Source organism: Balaenoptera borealis (genome assembly GCF_965194805.1).
Source record: "Balaenoptera borealis genome assembly, chromosome: 2".
Classification (NCBI taxonomy): Eukaryota; Metazoa; Chordata; class Mammalia; order Artiodactyla; family Balaenopteridae; genus Balaenoptera; species Balaenoptera borealis.
Window position 1 is genome coordinate 178,370,079 of NC_138867.1, and position 17,946 is coordinate 178,388,024.

The 17,946-nt window shown below is 52.3% G+C and overlaps 2 protein-coding genes across 8 annotated transcripts in view; one reads left to right on the plus strand and one right to left on the minus strand.

The window, feature by feature from the left end:
- Positions 1-1,246: 1,246 nt before the first annotated feature.
- Positions 1,247-10,960, minus strand: RDH8 (retinol dehydrogenase 8). The gene is made up of 6 exons (XM_082378894.1): positions 10,323-10,960; positions 7,885-8,046; positions 7,066-7,245; positions 5,969-6,062; positions 5,574-5,757; positions 1,247-5,464 (listed from the first exon to the last, which is right to left on the minus strand). Exons 1-6 carry the CDS (start codon positions 10,423-10,425, stop codon positions 5,249-5,251), a joined length of 939 nt encoding a protein of 312 aa, XP_082235020.1. The 5' UTR covers positions 10,426-10,960; the 3' UTR covers positions 1,247-5,248.
- A 1,108-nt stretch (positions 10,961-12,068) lies between these two features.
- Positions 12,069-17,946, plus strand: part of COL5A3 (collagen type V alpha 3 chain) — a 37,651-nt gene continuing 31,773 nt past the window's right edge. For 3 of the 7 annotated variants that reach the window (XM_082379997.1, XM_082379994.1, XM_082379996.1), the window contains exons 1-5: positions 12,069-12,280; positions 16,146-16,307; positions 16,397-16,586; positions 16,668-16,824; positions 17,518-17,622. In XM_082379997.1, the coding sequence (XP_082236123.1) occupies positions 12,193-12,280; positions 16,146-16,307; positions 16,397-16,586; positions 16,668-16,824; positions 17,518-17,622 (702 nt within the window). In that variant the 5' untranslated portion in view covers positions 12,069-12,192. Of the gene's footprint in view, positions 12,281-15,920; positions 15,988-16,145; positions 16,308-16,396; positions 16,587-16,667; positions 16,825-17,517; positions 17,623-17,946 lie in introns of those variants that run through there. The other 4 variants (XM_082379998.1, XM_082379995.1, XM_082379992.1 and 1 more) reach the window with 3 other exon arrangements.

The following is a 17,946-nucleotide window of genomic DNA, read 5'->3' on the forward strand; positions in this document are numbered from 1 at the left end:
AATACTCCATATTTACTTTTTTTTTTAAATTTTATTTATTTATTTATTTATTTATTTATGGCTGTGTTGGGTCTTCGTTTCTGTTCAAGGGCTTTCTCCAGTTGCGGCAAGCGGGGGACACTCTTCATCGCGGTGCGCGGGCCTCTCATCATCGTGGCCTCTCCTGTTGCGGAGCACAGACTCCAGACGCGCAGGCTCAGTAATTGTGGCTCACGGGCCTAGTTGCTCCGCGGCATGTGGGATCCTCCCGGACCAGGGCTCGAACCCATGTCCCCTGCATTAGCAGGCAGATTCTCAACCACTGCACCACCAGGGAAGCCCCCATATTTACTTTTAAAGTTGTGATAAAATATACACAACACAAAATTTACCATTTTGACCGTTTTTGAGTGTACAGTTCCGTGGCATTAAGTACATTCATATTGTTGTGCCACCATCACCACCATCCATCTCCAGAACTCTTTTTATCTTCCCAAGCTAAAATTCTGTCCCCATTAAACACTAACTCCCCATTCCCCCTTCCCAGCCTCTTTGAACCACTATTTTACTTTCTGTCTATGAATTTGCATACTCTAGGTACCTAATATAAATGGAATCACACAATATATCTGTCCTTTTATATCTGGCTTATATCGCTAGGCATAATGTCTTCAAAGTTCATCCATGTTGTAGCACATGTCAGAATTTCCTTCCTTTTTAAGGCTGACTACTATTCCTTTGTGGCTATATACCACAGTTTATCCATTCATCAGGTTTTTTTCCCCTTTGTATAATCAGAAAGAAAACCTGGATAAATAACTCATGCAAGTTATAACAGGCAGTGGTGGGGGATCAGGAATTGGGCAGTTGAGGAAAGATGAGGGTAAGAGAATTGTTTAAAAAATATTTCTTCATATATATTTTTTATTTTTAAAAGCACTGTGAATGTTTTACCTCTTTGAAAGATTTTTTTTTTAATTAATTAATTAATTTATTTATGGCTGTGTTGGGTCTTCGTTTCTGTGCAAGGGCCTTCCCTAGTTGTGGCAAGCGTGGGCCACTCCTCATCGTGGTGCGCGGGCCTCTCACTATCGCGGCCTCTCTTGTTGCGGAGCACAGGCTCCAGATGCGCAGGCTCAGTAATTGTGGCTCACGGGCCCAGTTGCTCCGCGGCATGTGGGATCTTCCCAGACCAGGGCTCGAACCCGTGTCCCCTGCATTGGCAGGCAGACTCTCAACCACTGCGCCACCAGGGAAGCCCGAAAGATATTTTTATATCTATATGCAGGGAGGAAAACGCAGAAGAGGAGGAGGCTGGTGCAATATTCCAGGTGAGAAATCATGGTGGTTGGAGTAGGTTAGGGGCCAAGAAGGTGTTTTGAAGTGGTTGGTTCTGAATATACTTTGCAGGTCAGGTGAACAGGATCTCCTGATAGATTAGCTGTGAGATGTGAAAGAGAGAAAATAGAGACGACGCCAAGATTTTTGGCTTGAGCAGCTAGGATGTAAAGATGAGGTGATGGGGGCATGAGTGTAGAAATAAAGAGTCAAGGGTTAGCTTGTTATTATCACCTCCTGAGCTTTGGCCAGTCTCTGCTGGTCACCAATAGCATCCCCCTGGAATTTAATAACAGCATCCCTCCCCGCACTGCATTTGTTTTTATAGTTGCCATCTGGATTGATGATGATTCTTCCTTATATGCAACAGAAACTGACTCAGTGTGATTTAAGCTGCAAAGGAATTTCTTGGGTAGATCCTGAGGGCTCATGGAATCACCAGCCTTGTAAGACTGAAAGGGACAAAGTGGCAGCGCAGGGCAGCAGCTAAGATCACAGCTTAAATCATCCCCCTGAAACCAACCAGAGGCTCTGGCTTTTGCTGCCAACACTGGCAATGCCACGCTCCTGTCCCTTCTGCTATCTCTCTTCTTCCTGATCCCTTCTGTGGGCGGCCAACTCTCAATTCTAAATCCTGTGCACCTGCAGAGTGGAATCAGGATCACATGCTCACCCTCTAGCTGCAAGAGAAGCTGGGAGAGAAGGTCTGGTGTTTTCTTGCACCAAGAGTCTATACGTAGGGGGTTTGGAATACTGTACGCGCCACCTGCAAATAAGTATCGAGTTCAGCTTCACTCATGGTGGGTATGATGGCTTTTTCTTCTTGGTAAGGAGATAAATGTGTCTTTTAAAATAAATTATTTAAAGGAATTTTAAAAACATTTTTCAAATTTAATCTTTATTTTTTATTGGAGTATAGTTGATGTACAATGTTGTGTTAGTTTCAAGTGTATAACAAAGTGATTCAGTTATACATATGCATATATCTATTCCTTTTCAGATACTTTTCCCATATAGGTTATTACAGAATATTGAGTAGAGTTCTAAAGGATTTTTTTTTTTTTTTTAAAGCAAGAGAATGCTGGACATAAAATTCAGGACAGTGGAGACCTTTGGGGTGAGGCAGACAGTGAATATCGATAATGTTCTAATGGTAGAGTCTGATGGTGGGCTAGTGTGTATGCATTTTGCTCCTCTGCTTTGTCAAGTGCATATGTTACATCAGTCAGCATCTTGGATGGAAAGAGACAGCACACTCACAGTGAGTAATTTGGGAAGCGATGAGGACAGGAACGATGGTTAAGGGAAGGGTCGGGGGTAAGGAGCCGTGACGCCCTGCTGGCGACCGTGGGGTCCCATCACCATCTTTAGCTGAAAGGGGCAAAAGGAGGGGGTGGTCCTCAGAAACTTGAGCTGGGGCTGAGATAGAGGGATGCTGCAAATCCACAGTGACCTGCATGGAAGGAGCTTGAGGGACAAACGCCGTGGCCTTTCCCCTCCCACTGGCAGAACCCAACATAACCGGAAGCCAGAGGTGGTGGAAATTGATTGATGTAATCCTGGGGTGAGCCTCCTGGGTAAAGACCTCTTGCACATGTGCATTTCATCTATTCTTTTAAAAAATTAATTTAATTTAAAAATTGACACAGGGAGCTCTACTCAATACTCTGTAATGACCTATATGGGAACAGAATCTAAAAAAGAGTGGATATATGTATATGCATAACTGAATCACTTTGCTGCACACCTGAAACTAACACAACGTTGTAAATCAACTATACTCCAATAAAAATTAATTAAAAAATCAATATTCAGGTCATGTGAAATAAAATTACTGGGATAGACTCCAAAAAAATAAAAAATAAAAATTGAGATGTCATTCATATACCATAAAATTTGCCCTGTTTAAATGCACAATTCAGTGGTTTTTGGTGGATTCATAAACTTGTGCAACCATCACCACTCTCTACTTTCACATATTCTTTTTCAGGTATTCCAACATTGCTTCAAAAGTCCAGTATGGGAGAGGGGAAGGGAGGAGTTGATTTGAAAAAATATTAAATAGCCCCCATTATCTCTGCAATGACTCAAAGAGACCTCTTCTGAGGGTCCCGGACTCAGTTTCCCTTTTCCTAGAAAAGATCACGAGAGACCCCTAAAGAGCAGCATAGACTGAGTTGGACAGCCCCAGACTCGATTCCTGCCCCTTCCCCTCTGCCCCTGGCAAATGGGGACGTTCTGAGTGGCTTCATCTCATTAAACTGCAGAGCAAACATTAATTAAACACTTTGCCCAGAGCTTGGCATTCCAAGGTTTGAACACAAACCACAACAAAAACTGCAAGTGAAATGAAACAGTCCAGAGGACTTTCATTTCAGCACTGTTATTGCTAACCCTGCTTGGCAGAAGATGACATCAGGGGAGTCACCTGCCCAGGGCCACCCACTGAACGAGAGGAAGAGCCAGCATTTATGCCCAGAGTCCATCCACTTCCGAATTCTCAAGAGGAGGGCCAAGAAATTTGGGGACACTGTCTCAGGGGTTCAGATGAGACCCCTATTGATTTAAATTTTTTAAAATTGGGCTAAAATACACATGACACAAAATTGACCATCTTCACCATTTTTAAGTGTACAGTTCATTAGTGATAAGTACCTTCACGTTGTTGTGTAACTGTCACCACCATCCATCTCCAAGAACTCTTTATCTTGCAAAATTGATACTCTGCCCCCATTCAACACTAACTCCCTGTTCCTCCCTCTCCCAGCCCCTGACACCCACCATTCTACTTTGCCTCTATGAATTTGACTCCTCTAGGGACATCATATAAGTGGAATCATACAGTATTTGTCCTTTTTGTGTCTGGCCTCTTTTGCTCAGCATAATGTCCTCAAAATTCATCCATGTTGTAGCATGTGTCAGAATCTCCTTCCTTTTTAAGGCTGAATAAATATTCCATTGTATGGGTGGATCACATTTTGTTTATCCAGTAACCTGCTGATGGACATTTGGGTTGCTTCCACCTTTTGCCTATTGTGGACAAGGCTGCTCTGAACATGGGTACACAAATATCTCTTCAAGACCCTGTTTTCAATTCTTTCAGGTAATACCCAGGAATGGAATTGCTGAGTCATGTGATAATTCTATTTCACTGTTTGAGGAACTGCCATACTGTTTTCCATAGTGGCTGGAGCGTTTTACATTCTCACCAACAGTACACAGGGTTCCAATTTCTCCACATTCTTGTGAACATTTGTTATTTTCTGGGCAATTTTTTTTTTGATGTAGCCATGCTAATAGGTGTGAGATAGACCCTATTGCTTTTTAATTTTTTATTTAGATGTAAGAAATTGAACTTTATTAAATACAGTGATTGCTAGTGGTTACAAATATATATTTTGTGAAAAAGTATACATACATTGCCGGTGTATGCACGAACAGATTTTACTGATGGAGTATGTGACCAGAAAAGTCTGGAGACCCCTTAGTCAAACCAGCTTTGGCTGTGTGTATAGGCGGGGAGGAGGGATGGGGATGTTTGGATCATCCCAGAATCCACAGACCGAAGATAACGAAGTCCAGAGGTTGACTGAGGCAGTCTGTCTCATCCTTCAAGGTCCAGCAAAAATGCCCCCTCCTCCAGGAAGCCTCCATTGCCTTCCCAGACACAACTCCAGCTCTCTGATCTGGGCTCCTCAGCCCAGGGTTCCAGAGTCCCAGGGTCCCCTCTCTCTGCCCCAGCCCTGACCGCAGAGGGGTCTGTGTCTAGAGGCTGAGGGCTCTCTGGGGTCCCAGCAATGCCCAGGCACAGAATGGGTCAAGCAGAGTTTGCTGAATGAATGAATGAGTGAAGAGTCTGTATGGCCTGGGATGGATGTGAACCAAAGAGGCTTGGCTGTTCAGGGGTGAGGAGGGTTGGGTGAGGCTCTGCTCACTGGGGCCACACTGGGGTACGGAAGCAGCTGCAGGCCAGACATCGAAGGCCAAGGTTGAGGAGGCGTGGCCAGCGGAAGAGTAGGCGATGGGAGGTTTGCACATACAGGCTGCCGGAGGGGTCCATGGCTTTGAGGGCGATCAGGGGAGTGTAGCGGGTGTTGGTCTGTCTGCGCAAGGGTGGTCTGGCTGAGCCGATGACCTTGACAATTACCTGTGGGGTAGAGCCCTGAGCTTTGGGACCCAAGGAGAGGGAGGTTCTGTCGGGAGGGGCCCCCTCACATACCTGAGCCATGTCCTGGGGCTCTGGGCCCCCCACTCACCTTGGCCACATCCTGTGGGCTCTGTCCCACAGAGTGAAAGAGCTCCCTGGAGGCTGGGAGGTACAAATTCCGAAAGTAGTTCAGGGTGTCAGCGTCAGTGCCTGGGAACTCGGCTGTGGAAACCTGCTCCAGGAGCTTCCCTTCAAATTCGGTGGCCACCGGGCCCGGCTCCACCAGGGAGATGCTGGGAACAGGGGTAGGGGGAGAGGGTCTTGAGCCCCAACACGCTCGCTGCCCCATTTTGCCCATTACCGTCCATCTTTCCTCTTCACTCCCCTGCTTCTCCCATCATTGTTTCATGCCTCCTTGCTCCCCCATCTCCTCGCTACGCCCCTCCCCTTGTCTGTCCCATCACTGCCTTCATTCCCCTGTCACTGTCCAAGTGCCCGCCTCACAAGATGTTGAACTGCAGTAGCTGGACAGCCAGACTCTCGAAGAATCCCTCCATGGCGAACTTGGAGGCCGCATAGACTTCATTGAACACGACACCTGAGAGGATTACAGGAAGGTGGGCTCTTTGGGGGTCTGGGTGATGGGCTTTGTGGGTCCAGAGGGATGGGGTCTTGGGAGACAGAGCAAAGAGGATTTAGGGATCAGAGCATATCTGGGGCCTACCTGATGGGTGTATGTGATGGGAGCATATGGGGTCAGGATGAGGTTGTCTTGGGGTGCCAGGTCCCACCTTTTCCTGGCAGTGTTCCATCCACCCTCAGCCCAGGGAAGTCTCCTATTTCCCTCTATCCTCTAAACCCTTGGGCCACTTGGGCATGGGATACCCAGGTTCCCCAAGGGCAAGCGCCATTCACCAAGGTCTTTATTGGTCCCTGTTGAGCAGTGAATGTGTCCCCCTCCCTTCCAAGATCAGGAGGTTCAGCTGGAAGAGGGGCTGAAGGGATGGGGCTGAGTAAATGCAGCTTTTCCATGACAGGGTAACAAGTAGGGTGGATTCCTTAGGGGACTGCTGGGGAGGGGGGCAGATCCGAGGAAATTTCCAGGGAAAGGAAGGGAGTCTAGAGAGGTTCAAGGAGGAAGGGACCGGGAGAAAGGATGGCAAGTAGATGGCCTCCATAGTAGGCCCATAGCAGACATCATTAGTCGATCTCTGCTCTTTTTCCTGCAGAACCTCAGGGTCCCAAATCTAGACATCTCTGGAGCCTGGTGGGAGGTGTTTGGGCAAGAAGGAGTCTCAGGAGGAGTGCTGATGGTTCCTTTGAGTTTTGTGGGATGGTTGGAAGGAATTTTTGGAGGTTTCCAGAAGTGGGGTTGATAATGGATGTGGATGGCCTTTGGCAGCATCTATACCACCCCTGTCTATTCCTGTACCATGGTAGACATAGTTAATCTATCCCAGAACTTTTTCCTCCTGAGCTGCAGAATGCTTCTCAATGCAGGCATATTTAGGGAATATGAGCTAAAACCTAGTTGCCAACCTTTCAGTCGGGGGAGGGTCAGAAGCTGGGAGAATTCCCAGGGGTGCATCCCCAGGGCTCACCTTGCAGCCCCATGACACTGCTGACCACCACGATGTGGCCCTGTCGTCTCCTCTTCATGCCAGGAAGTACAGCTTTGACCAGACGGACGGCCCCGAAAAAGTTGGTATCAAAGACGTTCTGCATGGCAGCTAGGCTGAGCCCCTCCAAGGGCCCCACCAGGCCCACTCCAGCATTATTCACTAAGGGGGTAGGGCTGAGGGTTACTTTGAAGTCCCCCAACCCTTCTAGTGTCACTCCCCCAGGGACACTCCCTAAATTATCCCACCCCTCCCCCACTCCAAGTTCAGGACTAGTCCAAGGTATCCTGGGTGGACAAATGTGTAGCATTGATAATCTTTAAATATAGTTCAGCATTTGCTATAGGGGACTCTGAGCCATGGGTGGGGAAGAGGGCTGCTGAGAACAGCCTCCACTTTAATGCATGAGCAATTCAGCTCTGACCCCAAATTGCATCAAAACAGCCACACCCTCCTTAGAAGACCGTTTAGGGACCATGAGTTGCTTCTTCATCATGCTCCTTTCCCACAATGACTCATCAAATTAATTTTCCCAACCACATATGGTTTTCTCCATATGTGAGAATTTCTATTCGATAAAATCCACCCTATCCCCAGGTCTCAGTATATTTCTTGTATCTCTAATAAACTGAATGGTATCCTGGGCTCTTAGCCAACTGATCTACCCCTTCTGTCCAGGGTCAGAGGTTATTAGGGAAAGAAGACAGCTAGTGCCCAGACACTGGAAAGAACTTGCTGTGATAAGGATCTATGCTTGGGCCAGGGAGGGGGCGAGTGACCCCAGGGGATGCTCAGACTCACCCAACACGTCCACTTCCCCTCCCTGGATGCAGCTGAGACACTGGGCCACTGACTCATCACTGCACACATCCAGCTGGGCCACGGTGAGGGTCTGACCCAGAGCCTCCCCAGCAGCTGCCTCCAGTGTCCCCTTCTTTCCCAGGTCCCTCATGGTGGCCACCACTGGGGACAGAGAACAGAGTTGGAGCAGGCACTAGGTTCCTTTACCCTGTGTGTGGACTTACATATTCCTGTGATATTTTACACGAGTAGTCACAGAGGAACGGAGACCCACAGATTTATACACCTACATTCGCCATACAACCACAAATGCATACTTGTGTACAGATATTTGTATATACTTCCATCCATCCATCCACTCATCTAGCAAACATTTATTGAGCATCTACTACACCCTATGCACTATTCTAGGTGCTGAGGCTATTGCATGAAATAAGATAAAGTCCCTGCCTTCATGGAATTCAAAACCAGTAGGTAAGATGATAAAATAAATATAGAACAGATGGCTTGAGAAAAGAAACGCATGCACACCTAAAGTCAACATGTGCAAATATGCACATGCAAGTATGAATAGCCCCATTTACATCATCAACATAGGTTCCGATTTATTGAACACCTACTATATGCCAGATAATATGCTAAACACATTTATAAACACTAACTCTAATCCTTACAAGAATCCTATGATTAGGTCATTGACTTATTTTCCAAAGATGGCCTCAACATCTTTTATCACACATGCTCTTCTAGAACCTAGCTGCTCACCCATCAGCCCATGAAATCTGATTCCTCTCCCCTTGAATCTTGTGGCTAGTTGGGACTCAATAGACTATGGTAAAGGTAACACTGTGTGGCTTTTGAGATGAGGATGGAAAAGATGTTGCAGTTTCTGCTTTGCTTGCTGGAATACTCACTATAGGCTTCAGCCACCCTATAGCAGCCCAGCTGTCCTGAGGCCACCATGCTGGGAAGAAGCCCAAGCTAGCCCAGATAGAAAGACCACATGCAGGAGCCCTGAGATTACTGGAAGAGAGAGAGGTGCCTGCCCAGACCTGACATGTTCCAGTCTCCTCTGTGAGCCTTTGACCCTGAGCCCGAAGTGCCCAGCTGAGCCCTTCCAGATGCATGACCTTTGTAAGCCATGAGAGATAGATGATTGCAGCTGTTTTACGCCATACATTTTGGGGTGATTTGCTTTTAGCAATAGTAATCAGAACACGTAGGTAATATTATTATCCCCATTAACACACTGAGGCTCAACACAGTGAAGTTTCTTGCCTGGTCCACCCCTAGCAAGTGTGAGAACTGAGATTTCAACCTGGGTTTGCCTGAGTGCTGAGCTCATGCACCTGTACACATGTTTGTACCCCCCCTCCCCAACGCCTGCACCCACAATCACAGACACATTTGCATGTTGTCTGTGAGCGCATGTAAGTTTGGGCAAGGACCTTTGGCAGTCGGTGCCTCAGTTTCATCATTTCTAAGATGGAGCAAATGATAGTGTCCACCTTATCGGGGTGATGTGGGGATTAAATGACTTTCTATATGCAAAACACTTAGATGGAAGCCTGGCACATTGCAAGCAGTCAATAAGCATCATCCTTCAGCAGTGTTAGACATTCATCTGCCAGCCCACAGGGACACATACTGCACGATTACCTCTCTGCACACTGGTACCCAGACTGTCACACCCAAAGCTGTGCATGTCTCTAAGACAGAGGGCAGAGGGCTGGGAGAAGCAACTCTGCCAACTGGGGCAATGCCCTCACCCCTGCATCCTCCTCTTAAGTAACGGCCCTTTGCTTACTTCGACTCCAGTGTGCTCTGGGTCAGAGGTTCCCATGGGTGGGGTGCAGATTGGGGCCATTGATTCCAGAGTGGCACGGGGCCAAGTCTCTAGACCTAGAGCCCTCTCCTCCTTAAACCCTCAAGGTCAGGGTCACTTAAGAGGCTTATCTTGGAGCGTTAATCTGGGGAGGAGTGGGGGTGGGGACTCTTAGGGAATGACTAAGTGAAACCTCAGAGAAGCCCTCCCCAGCCAGCCCTTCTAAAAATAAATATCACCCACACTCACCCCACTTGCTTTATTTTGCTTCTGACCACTTATCTGCACCAGCAACATAATACAATTTAAAAATCTGTTTGTTGTTTGTTCTCCCTCGCCTCCCCCACTACATCACTACCTAGAACAGAGATTTTTGTCTATTTTGTTCGCAGCTGTGTTTCTGGCACCCAATAGGTGCATTAGAAATATTCTTTGGATGAGGGGATGATTCACAGGCAGAGGTGGGAAGGGGGCCTCCGTGTGTCCTGGGTCCTCCCCAAGCCCACAAATGCAGTCGAAGTCATGGACCAGTGGAAACAGTGCTGGGAGAGCTGAGGGTCTTGGGAGGCCATGCCCATCCCTGTCCTTCCCAGCCTCAGCCTGGTCCCCTTACCCTGGTAGCGCTGCCTGGGGTCACGAGCCAGTTGCACTGCGAGCTCCAGGCCAATCCCCGAGGAGCATCCTGAGATCAGTACAGTCCGGGCTGCGTCGGCCATGTTGATCCCTTCCTGGACGCGTGACCTCTGCTGGCCAGCACCTGACTCCCGCCACCCATCATCTATCTGCTCATCTGTCCCCTCCTAAGCACCCCCCACCTGACTCCCTGCAGGATGAAGGGGGCCCTGGGAGCCCCCAGTTATGAACTGACTTTGGGCAGGCAGCTGGGGGGAATCCCTTAACTTCAATATAGTCCCTTCCTCTTATCTGTCGAAAATTTCCTCTCGCTGCTACACTCAAAACTGGGGGCTTTTGTTATGATGATAAATTATCCAGGGCTGGGGGCAGTTTCAGGGAGTGTGGGGAATAAGTGGAGGTGTTCTCTTCCTGTCTCTACTCTGGGCAAAGAATCTGTGATTGGAGAGAGGTGACCAAGAGTGTGGTCCCAGAAGGGTCCGTTCAAAGAGAATGGGCAGAAATGTCAGAACGTGGGATTAGACTCTAGGAAGAACTTCCCGACAGAGCAAGGCAGGGCAGGAACTTTATGAGTCTTTTAGCTAGAAAAGTCTTAGTCTCTGATGTCCCTGGAGAGGGAGGAGGAGCAGCTTGGGGAGATCCCCTCTCCTCCCCCCTACTCAGGGCCCCCCTCTCCCCCTCAGGCCAGATGGGGCCCCACCCCCTCCTCCCTAAGGACACAGAGTCTCTTTGTCTGAGGAGCCAGAGGCCGGGAGGGAGACACTGCCGGCTTCTCCCTCTTGGCCTTGGGGCGGGGGGAGTGGGCAGTTCAGGGCCCGGGATATGCCCCTTGGGTTCCTCCTTGCAGAATCTCCTTCAGATCCTGCATGTCTGTGCTTGTTCAATTGCACAGACAGCTCCACCTGACCTGACCCGCTGGGGCATCCTCACATGGGGGTGGGGGGGGTCCCAGTGGGGTGGGGGGGGTTCTGCCTCACCCCAGGAATGGCAGGGGTCCACCCCTCCCTGTGGCAGCGCCCTGCTTAGGGTGGGGCCATACTCCCTGATTTAATGGGCCATGTGTGAGGATGGAGCTGGGGCATCCATCTGGGGCCTGAGTCAGGGAGAAGAGGGCTGGGGATGGAGGTGGGAGCCTTTATTTGAAGACTAAGACTTTGGGGGTTGAAAGAACTGTGAGAACTGTGTTTGGGAATCTGTGGTGAGGGTTTGGGGGTGGGGCTAGGAACCCCATTTTGGAATCTGGGGTGAAGTTTGAGGTGGGGTGAAGATCCCTTATTTAGGGACCTGCAGGGAAAGTATGGAGTGAGGTCGGTACCTCTTATTGTGGGACCAGGCAGGTGGGTGAGAATTTGGCATCAGAATTTGGGGGCCTGGCTGAGACAGAAAGGATCTGGTATAAAGCTGTACCCCCTAATTCCGGGGCCTGGATGGAGGCTGAAAGTTTGAATGGGACTAAGATCTCCTTTGACGGGGCCTGTTAGGAGAAAAGGGTTTGGGCTAAGGCTGGGACCCCGGATTCTCAGGGTGGGTGGGAGTGACCCTCCTCCGACCCTGTGGGGTGAGGCAAGAAGGGCCCAGCTCCCGGCCCAGGGCTCCACCCCTAGCTGGGCAATCAGAGCTCAGCGCAAACTTTCCCAATTCCACCCACCAGCTGTCAGCTACCCCCCCTTCCGCGAGCTCCGCCTGGCCCGGAGCTGGAGCGCAGGGCGAGGCCAGGGCGGGGTCTCGGGCAGTCTCCTGTGGATCCCGAGTGGAGCCGGCCGCCGCGAGAGTGCCCCGAGCCCGTGGAGTCGCCGCGCCCCGCAGCCGCCCCGGCTGGTCCCCCCGCCTTGAGTGTGGGTCCCGCGGGAATGGGGAGTCGCCGGGGCCTGGGCCAGCCGCGGGCCGGCCTCTGCCTGCTCCTGGTGTCTCTGCAGCTTCTCCCCCGGACGCAGGCCGGTGAGCCGGGAGGGAGAAAATAGGACCCGGAGTGCAGGATCCATCGAGGTCCCCAAAGACGGCGTGGAGTCGGGAGTCGGGGGCGTGCATGGGGGCCGTGCACGTTGCGCGTGGCTACGGTGTGGTATTGGGGGGCGAGTGTCTGACTCTGGGCGGTTTGTGAGTGTGACAGTTTGGCTGGGGGTGGGGGGAGTCGGGGAAACGTGTGACCCTGTTTCCTGGTGGGTGCGTGGGAATGAATGCAATTTATAGGTATACATGTGTGTAACAATGTGCATGCGGCCATTTGGAGTGAAACTCTGTGTGTGCTGGGTGTGGGAGGTGACGATGATTGTATGCATCTGGGTGATGGGATGGCCCCTGGGCGAGTATGTGATTGAGTTGTGGGTAGGGGAGTGTGTGTCTGTGTGTGGGGCTGATTTTGAGAATAACCGTGTGTGTGTTATGCGTGTGATTGTGTGTCTCTGGGTGACCCTCTGAGGGCTGTGGTTGTGGTCTGGGAGGCCAAATATTTGCCCATGAGGATGATTCTCAGGGGGACGGTGGATGGTGAGCGGAGACTAATAGGGGAGAGGGTTGATCTGGGATTCAGAGCTCCCTTTGCGTCTCCCCAGATAGCTTCGCCTTATTCCCCCTCTTTCTCCTCTGCCCCTAATTAGCGCGCGCCCACCTCCTTTCCCCCCCATCTCTGCCCCCCTGCCCCCTCCCCGCGCTCCCCTGAGCCGGGATCAGCACCATGGACAGGGCCTCGGGAGGGCCTTGGTGAGGGGCGAGGCGGGGCGGGGCGCGGGGCGGGGCGGGGCAGAGCACGGGCGGGGTCGGGGGGAGTGGAAGTTGCTCCCCCAAGCTATGCGAGCCTCGGGTGTTTTTTCTGAGGAATTTCTCAGGGGCCCCCCCAGGGGTCCCGGGGGCCGCCGGACGGGTGAGTCAGCGCTGACGCACGCCCAGCTGCACGAATCTGGCTGGACGCCGCGCCCCGCCCCGCAGGGTTCTGGGTCGGGGGCGCCCCGGGGTTCGGGAAGGTCGTGGTCCCTCAAGTGGTGATTGAGGGGGGCTTCCCTGGTCTGAGATACCCCAGGTCAGGCCCTCCCCGTAATCCCTCCCTAAGGTGAACTCAGGACCCCAACACACCCACCCCCACTTTCTCACTTTCTCCTTTTCCCTGCAGTCCAGAGAGGTAGCGTGGCTACGGTGTGGTGTTTGTTTACGCGGATAATCCCAAAGTGGCCTATGCCCCACTCCCACGGTCACACATCCACATGGTCGTGCGACCTCAGGCATGCACTCAGAATGTAAGGCCCCTGGGACACGAAGAACGTTAAACACCTGGTGCCCAGGCCAAGGCAACCCCATCAGCCACCCGCCACACGGTCACAGCTTTTGTCACCCACCTACACTTTCAAACTCTCACACATGCTTCCACTGGCATCCATACAATGCAGTCGACGTTCTCAACCAGTCACCCACTCGCTGACTTGGCCACACTCTCGCTATAACCACACTCCTCCATCTCAAGTCTGAGCTATTACTATCACAGACTCCCCTTCATCACCTGCAGGACCTCGAGCTCACTGCCAGGACCCCAGGACAAGTCAAAGAACTGCACCTAATCCCTCCATCATAGGCCAAACACTCACAGACATTGACACGCTACAAAGCACACGCTCAGCTAGTCCCCGGTCCATACAGTCACACACGTGCTTGCACAGTCTCACGCATGTACACAATCGCACACGTACCTGTTTGCACAGACACTCACACCTAGGCTCTCCTACTCATCTGAGAGGGTCCCAGCCATGTCCCAGCCTGGTCCCTGCCTGCCTTCTTCCACATCCTAGACCCCACCTAGCCTCTCCCTGGGGTCCTGACCAGCACAGGGGAGAATCTGTGGGGGAAGGGCGAGCCGGTTACTTGACAGACTGCCGCCCCCCCTGGCCCTGTAGGCAGGACTCAATGCCTCTTGTGTGTCTCCTTGTCACAAAGCCAGCCATGGAAAGAAAAGGCAGTTGGTTTCTGAAAGGTCCTTACAGAAGGAACACAGATTGAAGCAGGAGACATTTGGGTTAGATGCTGGGAAAGACTTTTAAAATGTTAATGAGCAGTTGGTCAAAGAGAGACCCCTCCCCACAGCATAGAAAGTGGAGTCTGGGTGAAAGGAGAGCCTGGGAGAGCCACACGGGGTGGAATCATGGATTTCAGCCCTCCCCTGGGCCCCCGCCCGGAGAGGGGGCAGCTGGGATGGTCATTCCATGGGGGAGTGACCCTTGTGGTCAGCAGAGCCTGGGAGCCCAGATTTTAGCCCCAGGGGACTGTAACCCAAATACCTCTTAATAACAGCCCAGCCACAGAACAGGCAATTAGAGATGGGGCCGGTGGATGCAGCAGGCTTAGGGGGGTGGGTGCTGAGGGAGAGAGAGAGAGAGAGATGGAGGGAGTAATCCACACACAGAGATATATATAGAGAGGCACAGAGATAGAGGTATGCAGAGAGAAACAGATGTGAGACCGAGGGAAATACCAAGAGGCAGAGACAGAGAGCTAGAGAGTGAGAGAGAGCTGGGAAGTAAGAGAGGGAGGGAGAGAGAAAGACTGATTCAGAGTTGGACACAGAAAGTGGGACAGAGAGAAGGCAGGGAGGGGGAGAGAAGAAAAAAAGCAAAAGGAGGTTCGGGGCAAGAGAGAGCTGAGGTTGGAACAGGGCTCTGGAGAGTTTGGAGAATGAGGGGTCTGACCCAGGAGGAGCTGGGATGGGGGAACCCTCATCCAAACCCCTGTCTCCCACAAGTCTGGCCCCCCACCCTGGATCCCAATGGTGAAGTCAGTAGAGCCGCCCCCGGGGTGAGGTCATGGCAGAATCTGGCTCCTGCCAAGAGGCTGGGTCAGGGGGTCAGTGGGACAGTCTGCTGGGGGGAGGGGAGATCAGGCAGGAGTTTGGGGCTCAGGGGAAGACCCCGCCCACCCTTGCCCAAGCCATGTGGTTCCACTTAACACTGGCCAGGCTGCACCGGGTGGGGCTGGTAGGACGGCCTGGGTTAGGATCTGACTGGACCAGTCCCTTCCTTTGTTGGGATGAGAGGGAGGGGGTCAGGAGGTTATCAGAGAGAGGTGATCAGAGGATAAGGTCAGAGAGGGTGATAAAATGGGGAGGTCCACAGGTCAGATGGAAGAAACTGCAATAGGAAGAGGGAAGAGGTCAGGTGGTAGTCAGAGGGAGGTGGTCAGTGTCAGGCAGAGGAAGGTCAGAGGGGGTGGCCAGAAGAAATCAGTGGGGATCAGAGAAAGAATGGTCAGAGGGAGGAAATGCAAAGGGGTAGTGGTCAGAGGGAGGAGGTCATGGGTGATGAAGGTCAAGGAGGAGGTCAGAGGGAAGCAGTCAGGGGAGGTGGTGGTCAGAGGGAGGTCATGGGTGATGGTGGTCAAGGAGGAGGTCAGAGGGAGGAGAGCCCAGGGAAGAGGTGGGGAGAACACACGCAAGGAGCCCCTCCTCTCTAAGCAGGTTTCCCCTGGCAAGGGGGCTTCAGGCCTGGGAAGCAGCCCCAGGGAGCTGGTGCGGGGGAGTGTGGAGAGGGGGACAGTTTGGCTCTGGGGCTCAGGCCAGGAAGCTTTGATTCATCCCAGAACTAGGTCAGCTTTTTTTTTTCTCACCAAAAACCAAGGGAAAAAAACAGGAGTCAACAGGCTGATGAGGCTGGAACAGCTGTGGAGTGGTGAGGGGGGTATGTGTCCCAGAACTGCTGCTTCCCCCTGAGCCACAAACATAGCCGGGGTGGGGGGTGGGGTGGGGGCTGAGTCCCCCAAACCCGACCCACTCACGCAGAGTGCTGGGCTTGTTGTAACTGCCCCGCACCCTGGCTTCTTTCCGTAGCAGACCCTGTGGATGTGCTGAAGGCCCTGGGCGTGCGGGGGGGGCAGGCTGGGCTCCCCGAGGGTCCCGGCCTCTGCCCCCAGAGGGTCCCGCAGGGCGACCGGGCATTCGGGGTGGGCAAGGCCAGCGCGCTAGGTGTCCCCACGTGGGAGCTCTTTCAAGGTGAGTCAGGGTGAGAGGGGCTGTGGTTCATCCCGGGAGCATGGGTCAGTCGGGCCGTCTGAGCTGCCCCTTTCCCTCTGCCCTCCCAGCTGGGCACTTTCCCGAGAACTTCTCCGTGCTGATCACTCTGCGGGGCCGGCCAGCCAACCACTCTGTCCTTCTATCCGTCTACAATGAGGGTGGTGTCCGGCAGCTGGGCCTGGCGTTGGGGCCGGCTCTGGACCTCCTAGGTGACTCCTTCAGCCCCCTCCCCCAGCAGGTCAACCTCACGGATGGCAGGTGAATATGGGGGGGGGGAGAGTGGGAGTCCCAGGAGAGGTGAGATGAGAGCACGCCCCCACTGAGACTGTCCCCTTGCAGGTGGCACCGTGTGGCGGTCAGTGTGGATGGTGGGACGGTGACCCTGGTGGCTGACTGTGAACCTCAGCCCCCCGTATTGAGCCAGGGACCTCGACTCATCAGCACAGCTGGACTTACGGTGCTGGGGACCCAGGACCTCGGGGAGGAGACTTTTGAGGTAGCGCTTCAGCGATGGGGGAAACTGAGGCAGAAGGCAGGAGGGAGATTTGTCCACAGCCTGAATCTGGAGAAGAGAACGGAGAAGGGAACTATCCAGCTTCAACTTAGCGCCAGGAAGCTGAGGAAGGGAGCGCGAGGCATCCTGGTGCATCTTTGTGGCGTGTGCCTGTGAGACTGTAAAGCCGTGAATTGATCATTTGCGATGGTGCATACTTGGCTCATGGTGGGAGGATAAGGTTGTGACGTGTGGCGGCGCTGTTGCTTGTGATGGTGTGTGATGCCAGCAAGGCATGGAGTCGTGTGGCTCTGTGACAGATGTGTTTTCGATGTGGTGGTTGTTATGTGTGCCACGACAGTCCAGGGACCTCATCATCTTGTTTCCCTCCTTATAGTACCTTGAAGGGCACCTGGCACACAGTAGGTGTCACCATGTGCCACGAGCGAAGGAACAAATGTGCCTCTGATGGGACAGATGTTGTGGGGTGTGGCTTGTGGTTGTGGTTTGGTGTCACCCTGATAGAATCTTCCTCCTCTCAGTTTTTTGGGGCAGAAGGATTTCTGGGGCTATGGTGGGGCTAACCCCTCCCTATACTTAGCATGCTTTGGGTGGAAAAACACCAGACCTTGATGCTTGGAATGGGGGTCGGAGTCAGCCTGCAGACCCCTTCCCCGACCCCCATTCTCTCCCCAGGGAGATATTCAGGAGCTGCTGATAAGCTCAGACCCTCAGGCTGCCTTCCGAGCCTGTGAGCAGTACCTTCCTGGCTGTGACGACCTGGCTCCTACAGCCACAGGGGTGAGTAAGGGGCTTGTCCTGAGGTCGCTGGCTGAGTCATCCCTAGCTCCAGGTCTCAGGAATGAATGAATTCTGAGCCCTATCCAGGGGGCTGAGTGACCCCTACCCTTAAACTGTTCTTAGGCGTGAATGACCTTGACTTCAGGTCACATAACTGACCCTTGGCCCCTCATCATATGATTTACCTTGACCCCAGGTCCCAGGGCTGAGTGACCCCTGGCTTTAAAACATAGGACCAATGGACCATGTGCCAGAATGACCCCAGGTGATCTGAGTGATGGGGCCTCCACTCAGGGAATCTGGACCCGACTGGAGTCCTCTTCC